The following is a 19676-nucleotide window of genomic DNA, read 5'->3' on the forward strand; positions in this document are numbered from 1 at the left end:
AAAAAAAAAAAAAAAAAAAAAAAAACATCAAATTCCCGCTGGTGATATATGCTTAGGCTTCATGTGGGCAACTGGCAAGTGGCAACGAGAGGTGTGAAAGCAATGTCATCTTAAATAAATTAAATAAATAAAACAATTCCAAACGATCCGAGGCATTATAATCCTTTTACCATCAACAAATGGTTTTCCAAAAATTGTACCGGTTTTTTTGTTTAATAAATATGTACGGCTATGTCCACTTCTTTATAAAATAATTTGTTCCAAATCTGAGTGTGAGTGAGTTACTTAATTTAATTCACCCTAAAATGATGCAAATATGGTGCTAAAGAAAGATTTCATAGTTATGGAGAAAAAATTTCGTACCAAATAAAAAAAAAAACATATGGAAAAATTTGTTCATTTTCTCTCAATGACATATAATTTACAAGATGTATAGGGAAATGCGATATTAATGTGACCGTTATGTTAACTATATAGATGTTACGTACCCAGAAAGAGAGGCAATTCCGAATAGACGAATAGTCCGGAAGTGAACATATTTTTGATTTTAGAAGCTTTCTTAACTACGCACATTATATCTAATATGGCATTAGCATGCAAGACACTTGTATTGTATATCCCAAAAATGAGGTCAACAGTAGAAGACTCATGCGTCATGTCTAGATTTTCATGCTCCAAGATCCAAGCTTATACTATATCTATATATTGTGTTGGGCGGGTTTTATGGAATTCACAGACGACGAGAGTTTGATCAACGAAGTGTTTTCATGATGTACTGTGTGAAATATAAACTCGATGACAAATTTAATTAGAGCAATGCATAATCGTTAAATCAGGGAAGCATGTCGTTAGCGCGATATGCAACAAAAACGGATAAGAAAATTATCGTGAAATTTAACAAACCCAAAGTGACAGATCGAGATCGACATGATTATAATAATCCGTAATAAACAACTTAACACCAAATCGAAAGAAGCGAAAGATAGTTTAAACCTAAACCCTCAAGACGTCTCAACACGTATCGGGAGACTAAACCGGCCGGCGGCTTAAAATTATACGCTCATTAGTACCGAAGTCGAACTCCTGGTTGAGTGGAATTCTTCTACCAGAGTAATGGGGAGAACTGTCTCCTGGCTTCTGCCTCGGCGTCGAACTCGTCCACCGTGGTCACCACCTCCGCCTCCACCGTCACCACCGCCTCCGCCTCCACCACCTCCGCCTCCACCACCTCCGCCTCTAACTGGAAGTTCCATTATAGCACGTTGGGAACAAGGACCACAGCACTTGGTAAACAAAATGTTCTTTACCAATACAACAAACCAACAAATGAAGATCCCAACTATTCTAGCCTCGTGAGATTTACAGTAGTGTGTAAAAATAGACAAGATTATAGAAGCTATCCCATCTATGAACCCTAAATCATTCCCCACATGGCAAAGTTTGAAAAGAGAGACAAGGCTAAGATAACCACAGACAAAGCAGGAAGCAATATCTATTTCAGCTACAGATTTATCTGCAACATGGTCACTAATGTAAACCATTAACCTTAAAATTGACATTTCCCCAGCACTCTTACCTAGACAGTAGAAGTTAAACCCAACCTTTCCCTGAATATTAAAAAATCTCCTCATATTGCGTTCCCCAGCAAGAGTTGCAACCAAAACCAGAATAATGATAAAGATAAGGAAAACCCCATCTATAGTCCAAAGAAGTGGGATTAAATAAGATCTCTCCTGAGGTTTCTCATGTGTCTCTACAAACTTTTCCCATAGACTCGATCTCTCAAAGTAAAGAAACGCTCTCCAATAACACAATAGACCTTGCAGCATTAGTGTGAACCTAAACCCATACAACCAAGAGATCCATCCCAAAACCCAATTTATTCCCAAGAAAAGAGGTCTCAGTATGAAGTGGGAAATAGGACGCAAAACAAACTGGTAAACGAGACCGAGAAGAAGGGGATGGAGAACATACTCGTAAACGGGACGGAGAACATACTGGTAAATGGGAAGTAGAACAAGAAGAAAAAACCCTAAAAGAAATTCTCCACAATTAACCATTGAAAGAAAAGCTAGTCAGAGAGAGTAGAAAGCAAAGGGTAGAAGAAGAAGAAGAAGATGAAGCTCGGATTTGCAAATGGTGGAGAGAGAGAGAATCAAAGATGGGAGTGGCACTGGTTTTTATTAATAATAGGAAATCCATTTAACCTTTTTTCATCCTACAAAATGGTGCCGTCATTTGTCGAAATGCACATGCATTCTAAAGAAAGATGGGAGTGGCACGTGGATGGTTTTTTTTTCGAAATTTTTTGACCAATGGATTTATTTGTAAGCTTCATTACTGAAGCACATAAAATGTATTTAAGCAGAATTTTCTTAGGGTAATTTTTATAATTTCAAAATTAAATAAGAAATATATGGTTTTGGTTAAGTTGTTAGGTATGTGTATTCAGTTCGGATCATCAAAACTTTACAGTATATTATGTGACCCGCTTTATTTGAACTTTTTTGGTTTCAGAATTTTTTAAAAAAAACATTATTTAGACCAAGATAATTAAGTTTATCACATAACGACAAAAAAAACACCAAGACTAATGCAGAGTAACCTAATTATGACTAGTAGTAATCATTTTTCTTTTGTAACGTCGTATTAGTAAATATATAAGTTGATATGGTAATCTTATTATATTCAACAACTAATCTAGTGGCCTTAATTAATTTTTGGTTCTTTCACTTTTTTACTCATTTCACCTAAATACCATGTATTTTGTCTTGCATATAAAGAGAGTTGTACAGCGACGGGGTTGAAGGTCGCGATACTTTCCCAACGGCAACAAATACACACAGTGACATATATATATATATATATATCTATACTTTTAAAATTGAATATATTATTAAGTTTAATAAACTTCATACTTTTATAACAACTTGTTGGGAACTGTAAAATCCAGCCGGCTGTTCATTTTATCTTTCGAAATTCGATTTGACGAAGTCGTTTATTTCTTGTTAGGTGAAAACGATACTAGCTAAATTAATCTTCGTGTATACTAGACTTGTACACTAATTAATAATATAAATAGAGAAATTCTAATGGCAACGTACGTGCGGTCGTATATTTGTTTATTTTTGCTCTCATATCAGACGGAAATATAGATGATACAAAATTACAAATAGTTCTACCGGATAATTTAAATACGTTGAATTAATTAATAGACTGTGTTACATTTTTCCTGAAAAATAACGTATTCAAATAATTTGCAAGATAGTGTAGAAGATAAGAAAGTAAAATAGACAATGCTTGATTAGTCACGTGACAAGGTCACATCAAAACTTAAAAGGTCAGGTTCATAAAACAAATACCCTTCATTCCGAAAAAAAAAACAATTTACATGTAAAAGGCCAATAAGCTCTCGGCTTTAATGGGACAATAAACCAGAAGCATTCCTTATTTGGTTTCATTCACTGTATTCTTGAGGTCCCCTCTGGCACGTCAACGTCTACAAAAGAAACCCTCTGATACACATGTTCGACTCACTACAAAAAAGACATATCCAACGTTATACATTTTCTGTGTTTAAAAAAAAAAAAAAAAAACGTTATACATTTTCTAATAAAGCTAATATTGATCATCATACCGAACCGGATTTTCTAACGTTATTTTATATCCTTGAGATTCTAAGGGTATGTATGAAATATGGTAATCGTTGGTATCAGATTATCAGCAACATTCGTTAAGTTTATAGCATCTCACTAAAAGACTTGCATCTACCTTAGTTATATAGAAGCTTGCGGCGAAGTTCTATGGACCATATCAAATAATTGAGCGGATTGGGAAGGCTGCGTATCGCTTACAGTTGCCTGCATCGTCTAAAATTCACCCTGTTTTTCACGTTTCTCAGTTGAAACAGGTGTTAGGCGTTCACCATCAGGTTTTACCGTTTCCTCAATCTTTCTCTGAAGCAGATGAGGTAGTGATTGAGCCGGAGAACTTGTTGGCCTCGCGTTATTCTAACTCTGGTGTGTTGGAGGTGTTGGTTAAATGGACAGGTTTACCAGACCATGAGTCGTCTTGGGAGGAGGTTCGTGTGTTGGAGGTTCAGTTCCCTTCTTTTGCACTTGAGGACAAGCTGCGTCTCATTGGGGAGGGTATTGATAAGCTCAGAAGGGTGTACGTGAGGCGTGGGAACGCACGTGCGGGAGTCAACGCGAGTGAAAGGAGTCAAAGTTAAGAATTCAAATTCAAATTCGAAGTGAAGAAAGAAGAAAAGTTACTTTTAGCTTTCAGAAATATCTGTAACAAACTTTACAATAGTATAAATAAGGCTTTCTCATTGTTTAGAGATCATGTTGAATCATTTGTAAAAGTCTCGTGTGTGAGATTTGGAGTTGAGCTAGTGATGTGCTAGTGTTCACTCTTGGTTGTAATCCCCTTTCATATCAATAAAGCAATCGGAGTTTCTTCTTATCAGTAAAGTATCCTTATCATGTATGTGTATGTCTTGAGGACTTGAAGTGAGCACTTGTGACTTGTCTACGGTTGTATCTCAGCTCATCATAAATCCAATCTATATATATATATATATATATATATATATATATGCAACTTTCCTATAATTGAGTTTAAATTAATGCACCCTTAGCAAAAAAAAATATACTAGTAGTAAAGTTATATGTGGCACAAACAAATGAGAGATATTCTCTATATTAATTACCTTAATTTATGCCTTTCATGTAAAGTGCCTCTTCGAGCCCTAAATGAATTAAAGACATTCTCTATTTTTTTCCATTCTTGCTTGTAGTCCCCACATTATAAAAGTTAATTTAATTTGTTACATTTACATAAATTAATAGTATAATACCAATTGCTTGTTCAACTGACAAGGACCTCTTTGACTATATGTTACTCATGTGGATAGTTTTACAAAGAATGGAACAACATGCTGGTAACTCGCAAGAAAGATAATTTGATTTTAATTTTTTTGATAAACATCATTTCTATATTATAACGTCCTCTCCCTAATTAACTTTAATAAAAGTATTCTGAATATGAACAAATAATTAAGTAAAAAGTCAATCATGATAGCAAAAGCCAAAAACAAATTAAAACAGGTTCACAAATTTCCATAGTTAGCGTGTATGTGACCAAAATTGTTTTCTTTATTTTTATTTCTGTCACACTATTCATATTGTTTTGTTTCAGTAAATGAGGAGCGCCTGAGCGGTACGTGGACTTCCTTCACACCTCCCTAGTCTATACGAGACGAACACGATGGACCGGTCCGTAACAACTTCTCATTTTTCTTAAGTGAGAGCGAGTGACCTAACTGCACAACAGCCAAACACCCTTTAAAGTTTAACCAATATCCAAATATTAACAAGAATGAAAATAAAAATAAGAAAAGACCAATAAAAATATCATATAAACGTATCATGTTTTTATGTAACCGTCAGAAACTTTCTTAAATATCTCCACACAAAAAAAAAATTACTCTCAGGAAATATTAAATTTCGAACTGGAATAATGTTACTATAGTTGTATAAGGTTCATTCTTCATCGACTCATAATAGCTATTGGTTAGGCTGATTCACAGAATTAATGCTATCGTCGATTAGTAATTTAAAATAATATGTACTGTTATCGATAAAATAATTTGCAGTATATCCCAAGATGGCGTAAAGTCGACTACAAAGTTTTTTTTCTTTCTTTTTCTGCATTTATTTTGTCTCGTTATACTATATATATAAGTGAAGTTTTTTTTTCATTAAACAGTTTGCTCTTAAATATGAAAAATCTTGGCTACTAAAGGTGTAATTAAGAAGCCGGGAGTGATAACATATAAAGAAAAACTTAGTAACTCAAATTATAAAAGTTAAGAATCTTTAAAATATTCTATGATCATCGGCAGAAAATGGCTGTTAATAGTATCTTCTGCTACAAAACATAATTTTTTTATACAAATTAACTTCAACTGAAAAGGTAGACAATCGTTATGTTTATACGTCGGGCTATCCCAGCCCGTCCAACGCGTACGGTAGACCAATGGACATCTCTCCGAAACAATAAAGTTATTGTAGCCTTCCAGGCTTCCAGCTAACAGACAGCTCTAAAACAATTACAAAATTCTGACAATTTTCACAATATATCTAATTAAATAATAATATCATGCAAGAGAAACATATTAATAGATTAGGGTTGATTTTAAATATGATTTTTTTTCCTTTTCAGTAAAGAAAATCTAAATGCATACTATCCAAAGTTTATAAAATTTATCCACATGACTACAAGAATTTAAGATTTGAACATGCAATTTTCATGTTGATTAGGTTTTTTTTTTTTATTAATATGATTAATCGTTTTCTTGCAGAGATCTTGTGTAAATTGCTAACATTTTATGAGACTAGTTTTTTTTGGTAAGAACATTTTATGAGACTAGTTACATAACACATAAAATTTACACTTGAATAAAATGCGGACTACAAAAGAAGAAAAACCCACTAATTTATTATTGATCAAGACCATCAATTGTTTGTAGCCGTTTAAGTGTATTAAACTATTAGTTCTACTATTAGTTATAAACTTTATATAGCTCATTAGTTGTTTGACCCAAAAAAATTAAATGTGAAAAGAAGAAAGAGTAGACCCACTTCCAAGCAAATAAGTATTACTTTTTTTTTTTGCCAACAAGCAAATATTACTATTTGAAGAAAAAATTAGAAGCTAAACAAATACTACTATAAAACCTAAAAAAAGTTCATGATTACCTCTTTTTGATGGTTTTTAGAAGATAAGCAAATATGTTAATTACCCTTTTAGGCAGAATAATAACAACCATTAAAATGATTTTTTTTCTTTCTTTCTAAATATGAATTCTCTTTAATGTAATCATACGAATTTTAGATTTTCAAACAAGTAAATCCAGTGATCAAGGTTATTCAAATTTGGATGAACCTAACTTTAATTTACACAAAAGATCAAACGCAGTATTGCTTTTTTACTAAAGTTTAAAATTTTAAAATAAGCAATTATTTTATTATTTAAAAAATACGATTTTGTATCTCAACAAGAAAATAAACAAATACATCAAACTTGGTTATGATTAATAATTTGATGAAATGAGCAAAATTAACGAAATATAGTTGGATTTGGAAGCGTAAGATTAGAAAGACTATTCTAGATGGAAAAAGCGAGCTAGAAAAAATTGATGCTGGACTGGAACACTATAGGAAACGTTTTCAAAACATAGCAAGCGATATAAATATGCAAAGTACCATGCACTCAGCCAGTCAACTAACTCAATCTTCATTTTTACCAAAGAACTTGTTGACTACTTTGGTATCTAAATTCTTTATTAGAATTTACTGATTAACACCAATTAAGAAGAACACAAATATATTTGCGTTAATCAGTAAATTCTAATATATTTGACTTTTTCCTAGCAGCATGTACATCTTGTGTACTAATCCTCAAAACTAACCTTTTTTTAAGACAACCAATTTATTTTCTTCTCTAAATACATAAGTATCCACAAGTATCAATAACAAATACTTTTATCTTTTGTATAATTGAATATAAAAAATACCATTGGCGGCAAATAGCAAACAAAAGAAACAAAAATCTAAGCACTCAATAAAGTGGATTGTTTAAACAACAATACATAGTCAAATCAAATTCCATATATGACAATGGATTGCAATCTTAATTAAAAGAACATTAATAGAAAATAAAGTCACTAAATATATTGGATTTGGCATTAGAGATTAGTAATTCAAGATGTACATGGCGATTATTGAATCTATCAAGATTATATAATTATTTGAGTTTTGGCGAAGATCCCATAAAACGATTATTGAGTGTCGCAAGACTATAGAATTATTTTTGGTTTGTATTTTCTGTTTGGATTTAAATACGTATCCACACAACCTATACAAGTTGAAAAGAAAAATACATTTTAACTTAGTTACATGCTATTCACAGCAAATTGATTGACTCTCCTTTCGCAGCTTCTCCCAGAGACACAAAATTAGTCGAGGAGTTTGGTAATGAACAAGAATGTAATTTGATTTACAGTCACTGTTATGAAATCTTTTGTCATTGATGTACTTGACTCTTTTTATTGTCTGGTTGAACTGTTGAATCCATATCCCCATCGCCACATCTTCCAATTTGAAAAGCTTTCAACAAAAACAACATAAGAACAACAACTTCACTTAGTAATGATCTCTCTGATTGGTTATATAACCAAACTCTATGATGAAACTACAAATTAAACTCACTCTTAGATCTCTTTGACGATGACCCTTCACCACAAACTTCGCGATATCATGAGAGATGATGTAGCCAGGGCCATGTGCCCATGGAGGATATGAATCTAAAGGCCATTCCTTCACAAAGAGAAAGCCACCATATACTGTATGAGTTTCTAAGCGGATAGAGCACACAAAGGTGTGAGAAATATTGAGAAGTCTTACCTCTTTACGGATAAACCATTTGCTGCCTTGTTCACGGTCCGGTGATGAAGCAAATGATATCAAACCGTACAAAAGGGCAGTAGACGGCTTTGCTTTTAGACTTGATAGGAGTTCATCGATCCGCACAAACGCGTCATCATCCGTCTTCATTATGTATTTTGCTGGGAGGACTTTGGTCTGTATCATAGAAACATCAGAGAGGGATGGATTAACCAGACAAGGCAAGAAGTGATATGATATCTCACAGTTTCTATGTTTTGTGTAAACAAATAGCTTACCCCGAGAATACAAAGCGCAACTGTTTTCAAACTAAGTAAACCATAGTAGTCAACAAACGGCATAAACTGAATGTCTCCATATGCCTTAGCTTCTCTCCACATCTCTACATTGACCTTTTCATTTGTGTGCTGAGCAACAAAAAAAGCCAAGTTATTGCTTAGAAATGTATAAATCCAAGGATAAATGTTAACTTGCAGAAATACTTACAAGGCCTATGAGAAATCGAACAGCCACTTTGCCAGATCTTACTGCCTCATATTGCATCCAAGATCTTCTCAATGCCATACGCCGCTTGAAATTATTTCCAGTGGAGAAAACACCCACCAATAATTCGATTCTTGTCCCAGGAAGAGATGGAGCTTTAAGTTTCTCTTCTATAACTAAAGAAGCATGGCCATCCGGAATGGGCAGTCTTGTGGCTAAGACAGATAACATTTTCAAACCACCTGAGACCTTGACAGCACTGACTAACCACGGCTCGAGCTTCTACAAACTAAATATGTCAGTTTCAAACAAAGCAACAATCTCACAAACTAACTAACAGGGCCTAGTTATCTATACCTCTCTGTAAGCAAATGAAGTCTCGTGCTGCCCATTAATTGTCATATGAAAACCTTCTACGCCAAACCACAATGTGGCAGTAAAGGGAGTCCCTTTGAGAAATGGAAAATTAGCATTTGAAAGAGAAGAATCCATAGTTGCTTTATCATTGGAACTCTCCTCCGAAGTGATTCTACCGTTCTGTTTGTTGCAGAGAGGAAGTTTATCGACTACAATGGTTGCCAAGAGACATTTCAACAATCATCAAGATGGCATAAAAGGGAACAAAATATGTGAGTTCTGTTACCTAAATGGTTTTTAAATGATCCATGATATGGACATCGCACTTCGTTTCCCCAACCGAGCTTTTCTGTCCATGTATCTTGCACTATGGATGGCTTAGAAAAATTTACATTGTAACGCAAGATAATAGGACGGCGGGTTTCTCCTGATAATCCCGAGCCAACGAGCTGAATCTGAAAGCTTTTAGACTGTTCATCAGGAACACCAACCAAAGTTATTGAAGAATCTTCAACTAAACCACAAGGAAGCTCAAGTACAGGCTTTAAACCAGACAAATCCCCATCAAATGCAGTGACAAAATCAGGACAGTTTCTTCCAAGTTCCTTGGATACCAAAGCAGAAGATGCTCCTTTCTCTTTATTGATCAGAAAAACCAAATCTTTCATCGCCAATGTAGCTTCTTCGATCCCCTGAGCAGTTTCTGGCAAAGCATCTGGCCTTTCAAGAAACGGACGCATACGAGACCATACAAGAAAACCATTCAACTTTTCTTCTCCTCCGGAGATGCTCATGTTTGAAAAGAGATAATCAAGATCTTCCTGAACACTCTCTCCTTCTATACTACTAGAATCATCCGTAGTATGATTTGTTGGAAGTTTGTGATCAGATTGATCATAACGGATAATAATGATCAAAGTAAGAACCATGATGAAGATTCCCACCGACCAATTCCTCATTCTGACTGTAGTGAAAACAGATTTGAATCTCACCACTGACATGACTTGCATCATTTAGTAACCTAAGTAAAAACCAAGATTCCGAGTTAGATTTAGCATAATCCGATTCTTACTCTCCTAATCCTAACAGCCTGAAGGGTACTTATCATAATTAAATATAGAAGAACTCAAACAATGGTCAACGACCCAGAGAACTTTGGCTTTGGTGTTGGATATAACTAAACTAACCCGAGGCATTACCCTAAAAGAAGAAAGATTAAACTGAATTGGTGCAGAAAAGATAAGACTTGGATGGATACAAGTAGACCCAGAAGCAAGATCATGGCATATAGACAGTAGCACTAACAGGGAAATATATATATAGCTCAAAAGAGAGTTTTTGAAACATCTAAGTCACACTGTTTGAAGAGCTGAAAAAGTTCAGTTCTTTATAAAATTGAGAAGCTTACCCGTTTTTTATTGATGTATGGTGACTTTAATAGAAAATAATTCATGGGGATGTTCAGATGGAGATCCAAGATCACTCAATTTGCAGTTGCAGAACCCAGAGAGACCAAGGCATTACCACAGCTGAAGCAAAGACTCTACGTTGCGTATTATCATAACGATGTCGTTTTTATTACAACGAAACGATGTCGTGTCAATTTTTATGTTTAATTTTTTTTCCGCTTTGTGAGATAATTAATGTGTATTGTCATATTTTGAATTTGTTTAATAGGATAGTCCAATCAATATTAAAAAATATATTTAACCTTTTTTTTTTTTTCATCCTCTCTTCATTAGCCAATCAAAATGTTCTTTTATTTCATATTTATAAACTAAATCAAAACTAAAATTAAAAATAAATAAGTTAAAGAAACAAAATAATGTTAAAACTTTTATAAAAAAAATTATAAGTCGCTTTGAGTTTATAAAAAAAGGTTTATGATTTAGAGGTTAGTGCTTAGAGTTTATATTTTACAATTAAACGAAATAACATGTAGGTTTAGGCTTAGAAATGAGGAATTAGGGTTTATATTTTACAATTAAGCGAAATTATATGTTGATTTGGGTTTAGAAAAGAGGATTATGATTTATGGTTTAAGATTTAGGGGTTAGAGTTTATATTTTATAATTAAACAAAGTTATATGTCGGTTTAGATTTATAAAATAATGGTTAGAATTTAAAATTTATAATTAAATTAAAGGAGATTAGGTATCAGTTTAGGTTCTACTAAATTATTTTTTTTTGTTATTTTTATTTATTTAATTATTTTTATTCAAATGTAATATGATGTGGCACTAATTCATTGGTTAATTAAAATTAAGGGTTTTTTTCACCTCTAGCACCATCAATATAAATACCTCCAAATAGTAAGTTTGGGGGATGAAAGTGAAGTCGCCGAATTCAAGTGGTGAGTGTCTCACCGAATTTTTGGAACCCTATATTTTTTTGGATCCTCTTAGTTTTTAGATAGATTTTAGGTTTTTTTTTTCATTGATGCTCTGTTATTGGCTATCTATCTCTGTGCTTCCTTTGATTAGGATTTTTTTTTGCTTTCTTTGATGCTCCGTTCACTGTACTAGGTCTCTTTGTGCTTCGTTCGATATCATTTACACTTTGTAGAAATCGAACTTCAGCATAAATTTTGAAGAAAATTAATTAGTATTGCATGCTAATTCGTATTGTATATGGAATATATGAAAATATAAATTTGGGATTGCTAATTTAGTGAAAAACTTTTGATAAAACCAAAACTGAGACTCAACAATGAAGCTTAAGCCAATCTATTTGCTGTGAATAGATATATCAACCATATATTTGGTTAATCAGTAAATTCTAATATATTTGATTTTTTCTAGCAGCATGTACATCTTGTGTACTAATCCTCAAAACTAACTTTATTACTAAAGAGAACACATTTATTTTCTTTCTCTAAATACATAAATTTCCACAAGTACCAATAACAAATACTTTTATTTTTTTGTATAATTGAATATAAAATATACCATTGGCGGAAAATATGAGAGCAAACAAACAAAAGAAACAAAAACCTAAAGTACTCAATACAGAACAGTGGATTGTTTAAACAACATTACATTATCTCTCCGTGATAATAATCTTCGTTTCAATTATAAAAATCTCATAATGACATACAAATGGAATAACTTAGCAATATGTATATGGTTTGTTGAATTGTTGGTTTAGAAGGTTAGAACAAATATGCTATAAAAGAAAGACACTACAACACTATACTAAACAGACTTTCCTAAATTAGAAAGTCTCTGTTCTCCTCCTCCTGCTCCTCCGGCAGCAGATCGTGGACTGAACGGAGCTCTTCCAGCGGACGACCTTGGACTTATCTCTCCACCTCCTCCTCCTCTAAAATCACTTAAGCTCCGGATATATACTTTCTCCGACACTCTTGGATTCTGAAAACTCACCACCCTTCTCATCAACTCCACTCCTCCTGCCACCGGAGAACTTACTGCCGATCCACTTCCTCCGAGCTTTAAGCTGCTCACTTTCCTTATCTCTCCTCTGCTTCTTGTGAACATTCCGTCCATCACTTCTCCACTATCCGCAAACGACGTCGCACGGCTCACTTCCCCTTCCTGCATAAAGACGAAAAAAAACAGTATGTTACGTGTTACCGGTGTAAATTTTCGATAAAGCCCTAAACTTTTGTAGAGAGGAAGAGGAAGAAGAAGAAGAGAGTTTTAATACCGGTTTGAGGTTGAATGATAAGATAGCAGGTGCTTCTTCATACTCTGCAGCATCCAAGTCTTGAAGATGAGCTCCTTTGAAGAAATTAGGCAACACATATTGCCTAACCGGAACAAGAAACATTATCATCAACGGGAACAAAACTCCAGCCACCGGAACCCACGTTATCCCAAAGCACACCAGCAAGTAAGCCGCTTGAAAAAGAGTAAACATCGCCATTGTCTTAAACGGAACCGTTTCAACAAACACCGCATGATTATCTTCAAGAACTCTGTATAATAAAAAGACCAAAAGTCACAGAAGTTATAATAATGTAGCAGAAACAAGATACTGTATACTCTTGATTGGTGAGGAAAGGTTTGTTTTTTACTTGAATCTCCTGCTTGGAGCAGTGAAGAGAAGCACGATCCTTTCCCAGAATTGATTCCCTGGGAGGCTTTCGATTGCCATGTAAGCGAAGTAACCCCATAGAACCGAGCTTGGGATTCTTTTGATTACAGGCATTGCTGCAACACATCCAGCCACCATCATAGCTTGAAGAAAGTTGCTTACTCTTTGTTCTTTTACTTCCACTGGCAATATATTCTCGACTTCTGTCTCTACATCAAACACTGTTTCATCGACCAGTGTATCTGCGTTTGAAGCCTTTTGAATATGTGACTGTTTAAGTCCCTGAATCTGATATGCCCAGTGCTAAATCAGGAATGAGTAAATATGTCAAATTATAGACTGATATAGATGGATTCAAACGTACACGAGAAGGCTCTTGGTGTATCAGAGGGTTCTGCATTTGTTGGTAAGCTTCTTCCATGCTTTCATAGACTTCTCCTATTGTTGCATTGTTTCTGATGCATTTACGCGCAGCTGCCACGAGTTTGTTTCGAAGTAACTGCACATCCACTGGTCTTAAATAAATGCCTTTTGACAAATTTAATAGAAGTCCTACATAAAACACTAGTATGATAATCAAACCTGGTGATTCAATGTTGCCAAGCTTTTTGTGTGCATTGGAGACTGAGGGATGACACCATTGGATGGAGGAATCCCGAGGAGACCGCAAAGGATCGTCTACAGATGAAAATTTCCAACGCTTAATATTATGTAAATGATCAAGTCAAGAAAAACAGATACTTCATCTCTTACCAAGAAACCTAGAAGAAACAGATCATAATGGTAAGCAGGAGGCTTTCTGAGATTGAAATCTTCCTGCTGTGCGAGTTGCGAGGCTACACTATGGTCAAAGTAGTAAAGAACTGCAATCATTGAAGCTGGAACAACCGCTAAAAGAATGTAAAGCACAGGCACATCCACCATCTCCTGCAGTTTTATTGATCATGCACTTCTGATGAATATCAACATAAAGCATTAATAGTAAAGAGGGTAATAAGTAGAGAGGAAGTGATTAGTGCCTTAATGACAGTCCAATTCTGATATGCACCAGGAGACCATGGATTAGGACTAACAAGACGTCTTGGTATTCCTTGAGGAACACTTTTCCAAGGTATGTATGATATACCAGTCCACACAACCACCATTACTGGAACACCGTAATCTGCTATAAACCCGCGTAACCATTCTGCAATCACAAGGATACCAATGTTCCTGAGGTTCTTGCTTGAAGTAAGAAAATGAACTTTAGCCATTCCACAGTTAGAATGAACATTAAGGTTCCTTACCAGCACCAAATCTCCAAGACCTTGCTTTTCGGCTTTTCAGTGCAGTATACAGAAGTCCAGCAGACAAAACCAAACCGAACATTCCATTTGCAAACACCCAAGCAGGTTGAAACTCAGCTAACCTTGGATTTGTTCTTCCAGGGACACCAAACTCATCCACAATGCCCTGAAAAAGTGGAGTATCAACATAAAAGAACAAGCTTTTGATGCAAATGCTGCTAGTATAAGTTAGGACAGAAATAAAATAAAGGAAGCTCTTTTAATTTACTCTAATGGCTTCTTGCATAAAAAGCATGGCTATTAGGATACCAAACAGTTCCCCAGCAAGTCGAGTGAATCGATTGATGAAGGTGCAAGCGCCTAATACAGCTAACAAGAACAACAACAGCCCCGTCCACAAGCAAACCCTTAAAAAAGAAACCAAAGAAGACAATGCCTCATCTCATAAAGTTTTGAGACTTTAAAAGCTTTTTAAAAAAGGAATGCAAAGAGAAAGATCTGAGCTTACCATCCAGTCCAAGCGAGAAAGAGAGTAGAGCCCAAATCCGTTCTACTTTTAGCGAAATTGAACATGAATGTGTACATGATAACAGTAAGCTCTGCAACACCAAGAATCAACAATGGTTGTCCTCCAATAATGGAATGTATCACTCCACACAATGCTGTGGAGACTAAGGTTTGTACCGCAGTGATCTTCCCATCTTGTCAAGTTTACAAAAGAAACCAAACTCTGTTAATTTCATTAAAATCAAAAGGTAGTAAAGATGAATAAGGGAACCAATTCTGATACCAGTATCTCTTTCCAACTGTTCTCCAAATGTAATCACAGGAATCGCGGATACAAAGAATATGTAAGTTGTTGGTGCCAGAATCCTATAAAATATGTTGCATAAAATTAAGTTTTAAGTATCAAAAAAAAAAGCTCAAGCGTTACCACTTCTTGTAAAAGCAAGAAAAGATGAATATACCTAAATCCAGCTTTGAGACCACTGATCCAATCTTGCTTGTAACATTTGAGTCTCCCTTTGACATCTTTCTTTATGCCTTGAAACGGGACAAAGCTTTCTGCTTCGTCCATGTAGATTTGTTCTGTTCAAGCTTCCAACTTGACAGTGTCCTAGTCCCTACAAAACAACACTCAGTTCTGTTACTTAAAGCTAAAAACCCAGGAAATCTTGAACAAGATTATGATGAATGGTTAAGACAAAGCACTATTATAATCAAGACTGTAAATGAGTAAATCTAATCCAACTATAATGTTTCAGATTCAATACTTTTCCAGTAGCTGAAACAAAAAGGTGAGTAACAATTTTTAGCGGGCGTAATACTCTTTTGTTACTAAAGAAACTCAGATCCAAATATGTAGAAACCTTAAAAAGAAACTTTAAAAACGCTAATTGCGGAGGATGTCTTTTTAAAAAGGAGTTGTGTAGATTTGATAAAGGGGTGATTTGGCAAAAAAGGAGAGAACTTTACAACACACAATGTATTGTTGGAAAGCTCAAAGAAAATCAAAAGAAGTAAAAAGACATGGGGATCTAAGCTTTGATTCAAGAATTGACTGGGAGAGAAAAAAGAATACTTACCAGAGACAAAACAGCACCAGAATGGCTAAAAGAAGACAACTTTCTAAAGACTAAAAGAGAGGGAGAAGTAGAGAAGAATTTTCTAAAATGTGCGTAGCTTTCGTTTTTCTACGCTTTTGACCTCTCTAAACAAGAGCCGTGGGAGATTTTTTAATGTATCAGTTAAACAAACTGTTGCAGGTTAAAATTGTTGGAGAAGAAGAAAAAAATAAAGTACTGTAAGGGTTAGATTAAAAAATGAATAAAGCGAGTGTGATGTGTTGAGATCTGATGAAAGAGATAGAGATGTCTGTCTCTGTGCTCTCTGCCAGCCTCGGTATTCAGACCGTGCTCGTGATTGGTTTGGTTTTTGTACTCTTGTTCCGCGCCTAACCCGGTGTTTAATTGTCTGCGTCTCTTTTTTCACTCTTTACCACCCCCAATTTTTATATAGATGAGATAAAGTTTAGGGAAATTCTATAAATAGCACGATTTTAAGTTTTTAGTCCAAAACTAACACATCCTTTCAAATAACTTTACATATCATTAATAATATAAAATATTAACAAAGTTAAATTAAAACAAGGGTTAAAAAAAATGTTGAAATGGTGAAAATATGAGAATTAGTGTTCCACCGGCGAGAGAGAATATAATGAGAGAGAATCGGAGCATCGACGGTGACTATCACCGTTAACACGGCGGCGACGACTAGCGGGACGCTGATTTTGCTGAAGAGAAGAAATACAACTTTGAGTCAAAGTGAATCACTTGCGAACGGTGGTGTTAGGGAAACTTGTGGCACAAATAGAGATTTGAGACACGGTGAAGCTATGTGACGAGGAGGTCTAGTTTTGTAGCGATAGAGACTAATGCCACTGCCACGCAGCACCGGGCACAGAAGGTTACGACTCCAAAGCCTGAGAAAGTAGGATGGAAGAGAGTGGTGACTGGTGAGGATATTTGCCAAGCAGCTTCTGATTTTAAACTCAAGGTAAGCTTGATTCTCTATTTTGAATTCTAGATCCTCGATTCTGGATTCGATTCTTAGGTGTCATTGCTTTAGATCCTATGGTGTGATCGACTTCCCTTTCTTATTTTCAAAAGTTTTACATGTTCAATAGATTGCCTGATATGTGATTTGGGTCTCTCAATCATGAACTCTAGTTTCGTCCTTGTTTTTGTTTATTTAGTTTCTTGATTTGATAAAATTGTGTTGGTGAATTGAAATTAAGATGATGATGACGACGTTTAAGTCTACAAGGAACTTAGCTATTTGGTCCTTGGAGATTTCATATCTTTAAATTTTGTTAGGATTATCTCAGATTAGATTTGCCCATTTGTTCATTGTTCATGACAATAAACTGTCAGTAGAGGAAGAATTATAGATATCTAGCATTTGATGATGCATGCTTGTTGTTTTCTTTGAGTTTCGTGATTAAAGATAAATTCGATTGAATTGTTCTATTCAAGATTTCTAGAGCGACAATAGTTTGATTCATTTTTTCAATTCTTGATTTAACTTGTACGTTGCATTACCGCTAAGGAGCTGGGGATTTTGATGTGTTCCCTTGGACAAAACCCAACCAAAGCAGAGCTTCAAGACATGATTAATGAAGTGGACGTGGATGGTAATGGTACTATTGATTCCCTTAAGTTCTTGAAATTGCTGCTGAGTATGGCTATATTCGAAGGTAAGCAACCAAAATTTCTTATTTCCATGCATTACCCTTTATCTTATAACTCAAGATCTATCTGGCAACTATGCAGGCTGAATAAGATAGTAGAATATTAGAAATGGTGTGACAGCAAAAAATTGTTCATTGCAGAACATGTGATGGAACTGTACACCAAGATGACCAATGGATCAACAATCAAAAAGACAAGGAGACTGCTCTTGTTTGGAGTTATGATGATGCTAACCCTTATTTTAACTCATTTCCTTTAAAGCTCTATGTTAAATATGTGTGTAAACCACTGTTTTTATTTGTATTTTGCCTCAATGTGTACTCGAAGTAAAGGCTTAGATTATTGGTTAAACACCAGTTCTCGGGTTCACATCCTAATATAACACTTTATGAAGGCTTTCCTAAATTCACAGGATGCTTTCCTAACACTTTATGATGTCACTTGGTCGTGATAATGGTGAAATTCAGGAAGGACTACACGAAATTCAGGAAGGATTCTTAGAACTTCATGATGACCTTCATAACAAGTTTAGATTTCAGGATGACTTTCATAAAAATTCTGGATATTGGTAAACACTAGGGTAACACAAAAATGATGCTATTACCCTTTACTAATGGAGTTTTCTTTCTATGTTTTACATTTTTTTAATAATGCTGAGTTTTTATGTTGAACTTTTCTTCGTTTTATGAATTCAAATATATTTTCATAAAACTATTATTTATAGATGGTTCCTTGATAGCTTGTAGATTACCTTCTCATGTTCTTGTAACTTGAAAAATCAACAACATCTATCATTACTATAGAACGTTTAAACTTTTTTTGATAACCCAGTTATATTACGGAACCTATTTTTATGCACAATAAAATATTTAGGAAGGTTATCTAGCATTTTAGTAAGACCTTCATAAAAATAAAATAAAACATCATGCTAGATATTCCTATCTTCTACCTTTGTTGTAAAACACCAATATGTGCACCAAATCAAATTATTATACATCATTAATGAAGTAATATGTGAATGTAATACAATAAGGCACAAAACACATATAAAGAAATTTAAAAACACATTTTTAAAAAATTTAGGAAGGATTTAATAGCTTTTAGGAAAACATTCTTGAATTTTAGGAAGGCATTCCATAATGACCTTGACTTTTATGAAGGTCTTCCTAATTGTCTGAAACCAACATCTATTTACATGTTTAGAAATAGATATGGACGACGAAACTCACCTGCACCACTTTCTTACAAACACCAAAGCTTAGATCTTGTCCTAACCCATAGCCACCGGAGAATCTCATATCACCAACATCTTGATCTCTTGATGAAACAGAAACAAAAGATTGAGAACTCAAATCATCAACCTCTACATTTATTTCAAATCTTATATTCACATCTCCATCTGCTGAAAAGGTCGGTGATCTCCACGCAGCCCATCTTTGATCACCCCTGTCCAAGCTTCCTCTTTCTTTCAAAACCTTAAACATCAATAAAGAACTTTCTTGATGTTTTCTAGGCTTTACTAAACTACCAACCATATGAAGTATCACTTGAAAGACCCTTCTCTCGTCTCCTACTACATTATCCGGCAAAGACTTCTCCGCGTCAACCAAGAACCTGAACCCGTTGTATAGAGACAAACATTTAGTCATACAAGCTGCTTCATGGATGGTACGATGCAGACTAAACGGTTTCATCTCCGTACCAAATCTACCATCAGACACATCCATCGAGTCCCCAACCAAGTTCGACATCACATTCCCCATTTTCACCAT

At 34.7% G+C, this 19676-nt stretch overlaps 2 protein-coding genes and 1 pseudogene across 2 annotated transcripts; all 3 read right to left on the reverse strand.

Moving 5' to 3' along the window:
* Positions 7832–10843, reverse strand: LOC104744811 (hydroxyproline O-galactosyltransferase GALT3-like). Its single transcript, XM_010465915.2, has 8 exons — positions 10720–10843; positions 9598–10332; positions 9312–9520; positions 8958–9236; positions 8750–8878; positions 8472–8648; positions 8277–8384; positions 7832–8174 (listed from the first exon to the last, which is right to left on the reverse strand). Exons 2-8 carry the CDS (start codon positions 10322–10324, stop codon positions 7968–7970), a joined length of 1836 nt encoding a protein of 611 aa, XP_010464217.1. The 5' UTR covers positions 10325–10332; positions 10720–10843; the 3' UTR covers positions 7832–7967.
* On the reverse strand, positions 12360–16409 carry LOC104744813 (annotated as a pseudogene).
* On the reverse strand, positions 18995–19676 carry LOC104748049 (ethylene receptor 2-like). Its single transcript, XM_010469743.1, has 2 exons — positions 19134–19676; positions 18995–19078 (listed from the first exon to the last, which is right to left on the reverse strand). Exons 1-2 carry the CDS (start codon positions 19674–19676, stop codon positions 18995–18997), a joined length of 627 nt encoding a protein of 208 aa, XP_010468045.1.

The sequence above is a fragment of the Camelina sativa genome, chromosome 15 (assembly GCF_000633955.1).
Source record: "Camelina sativa cultivar DH55 chromosome 15, Cs, whole genome shotgun sequence".
Lineage (NCBI taxonomy): Eukaryota > Viridiplantae > Streptophyta > Magnoliopsida > Brassicales > Brassicaceae > Camelina > Camelina sativa.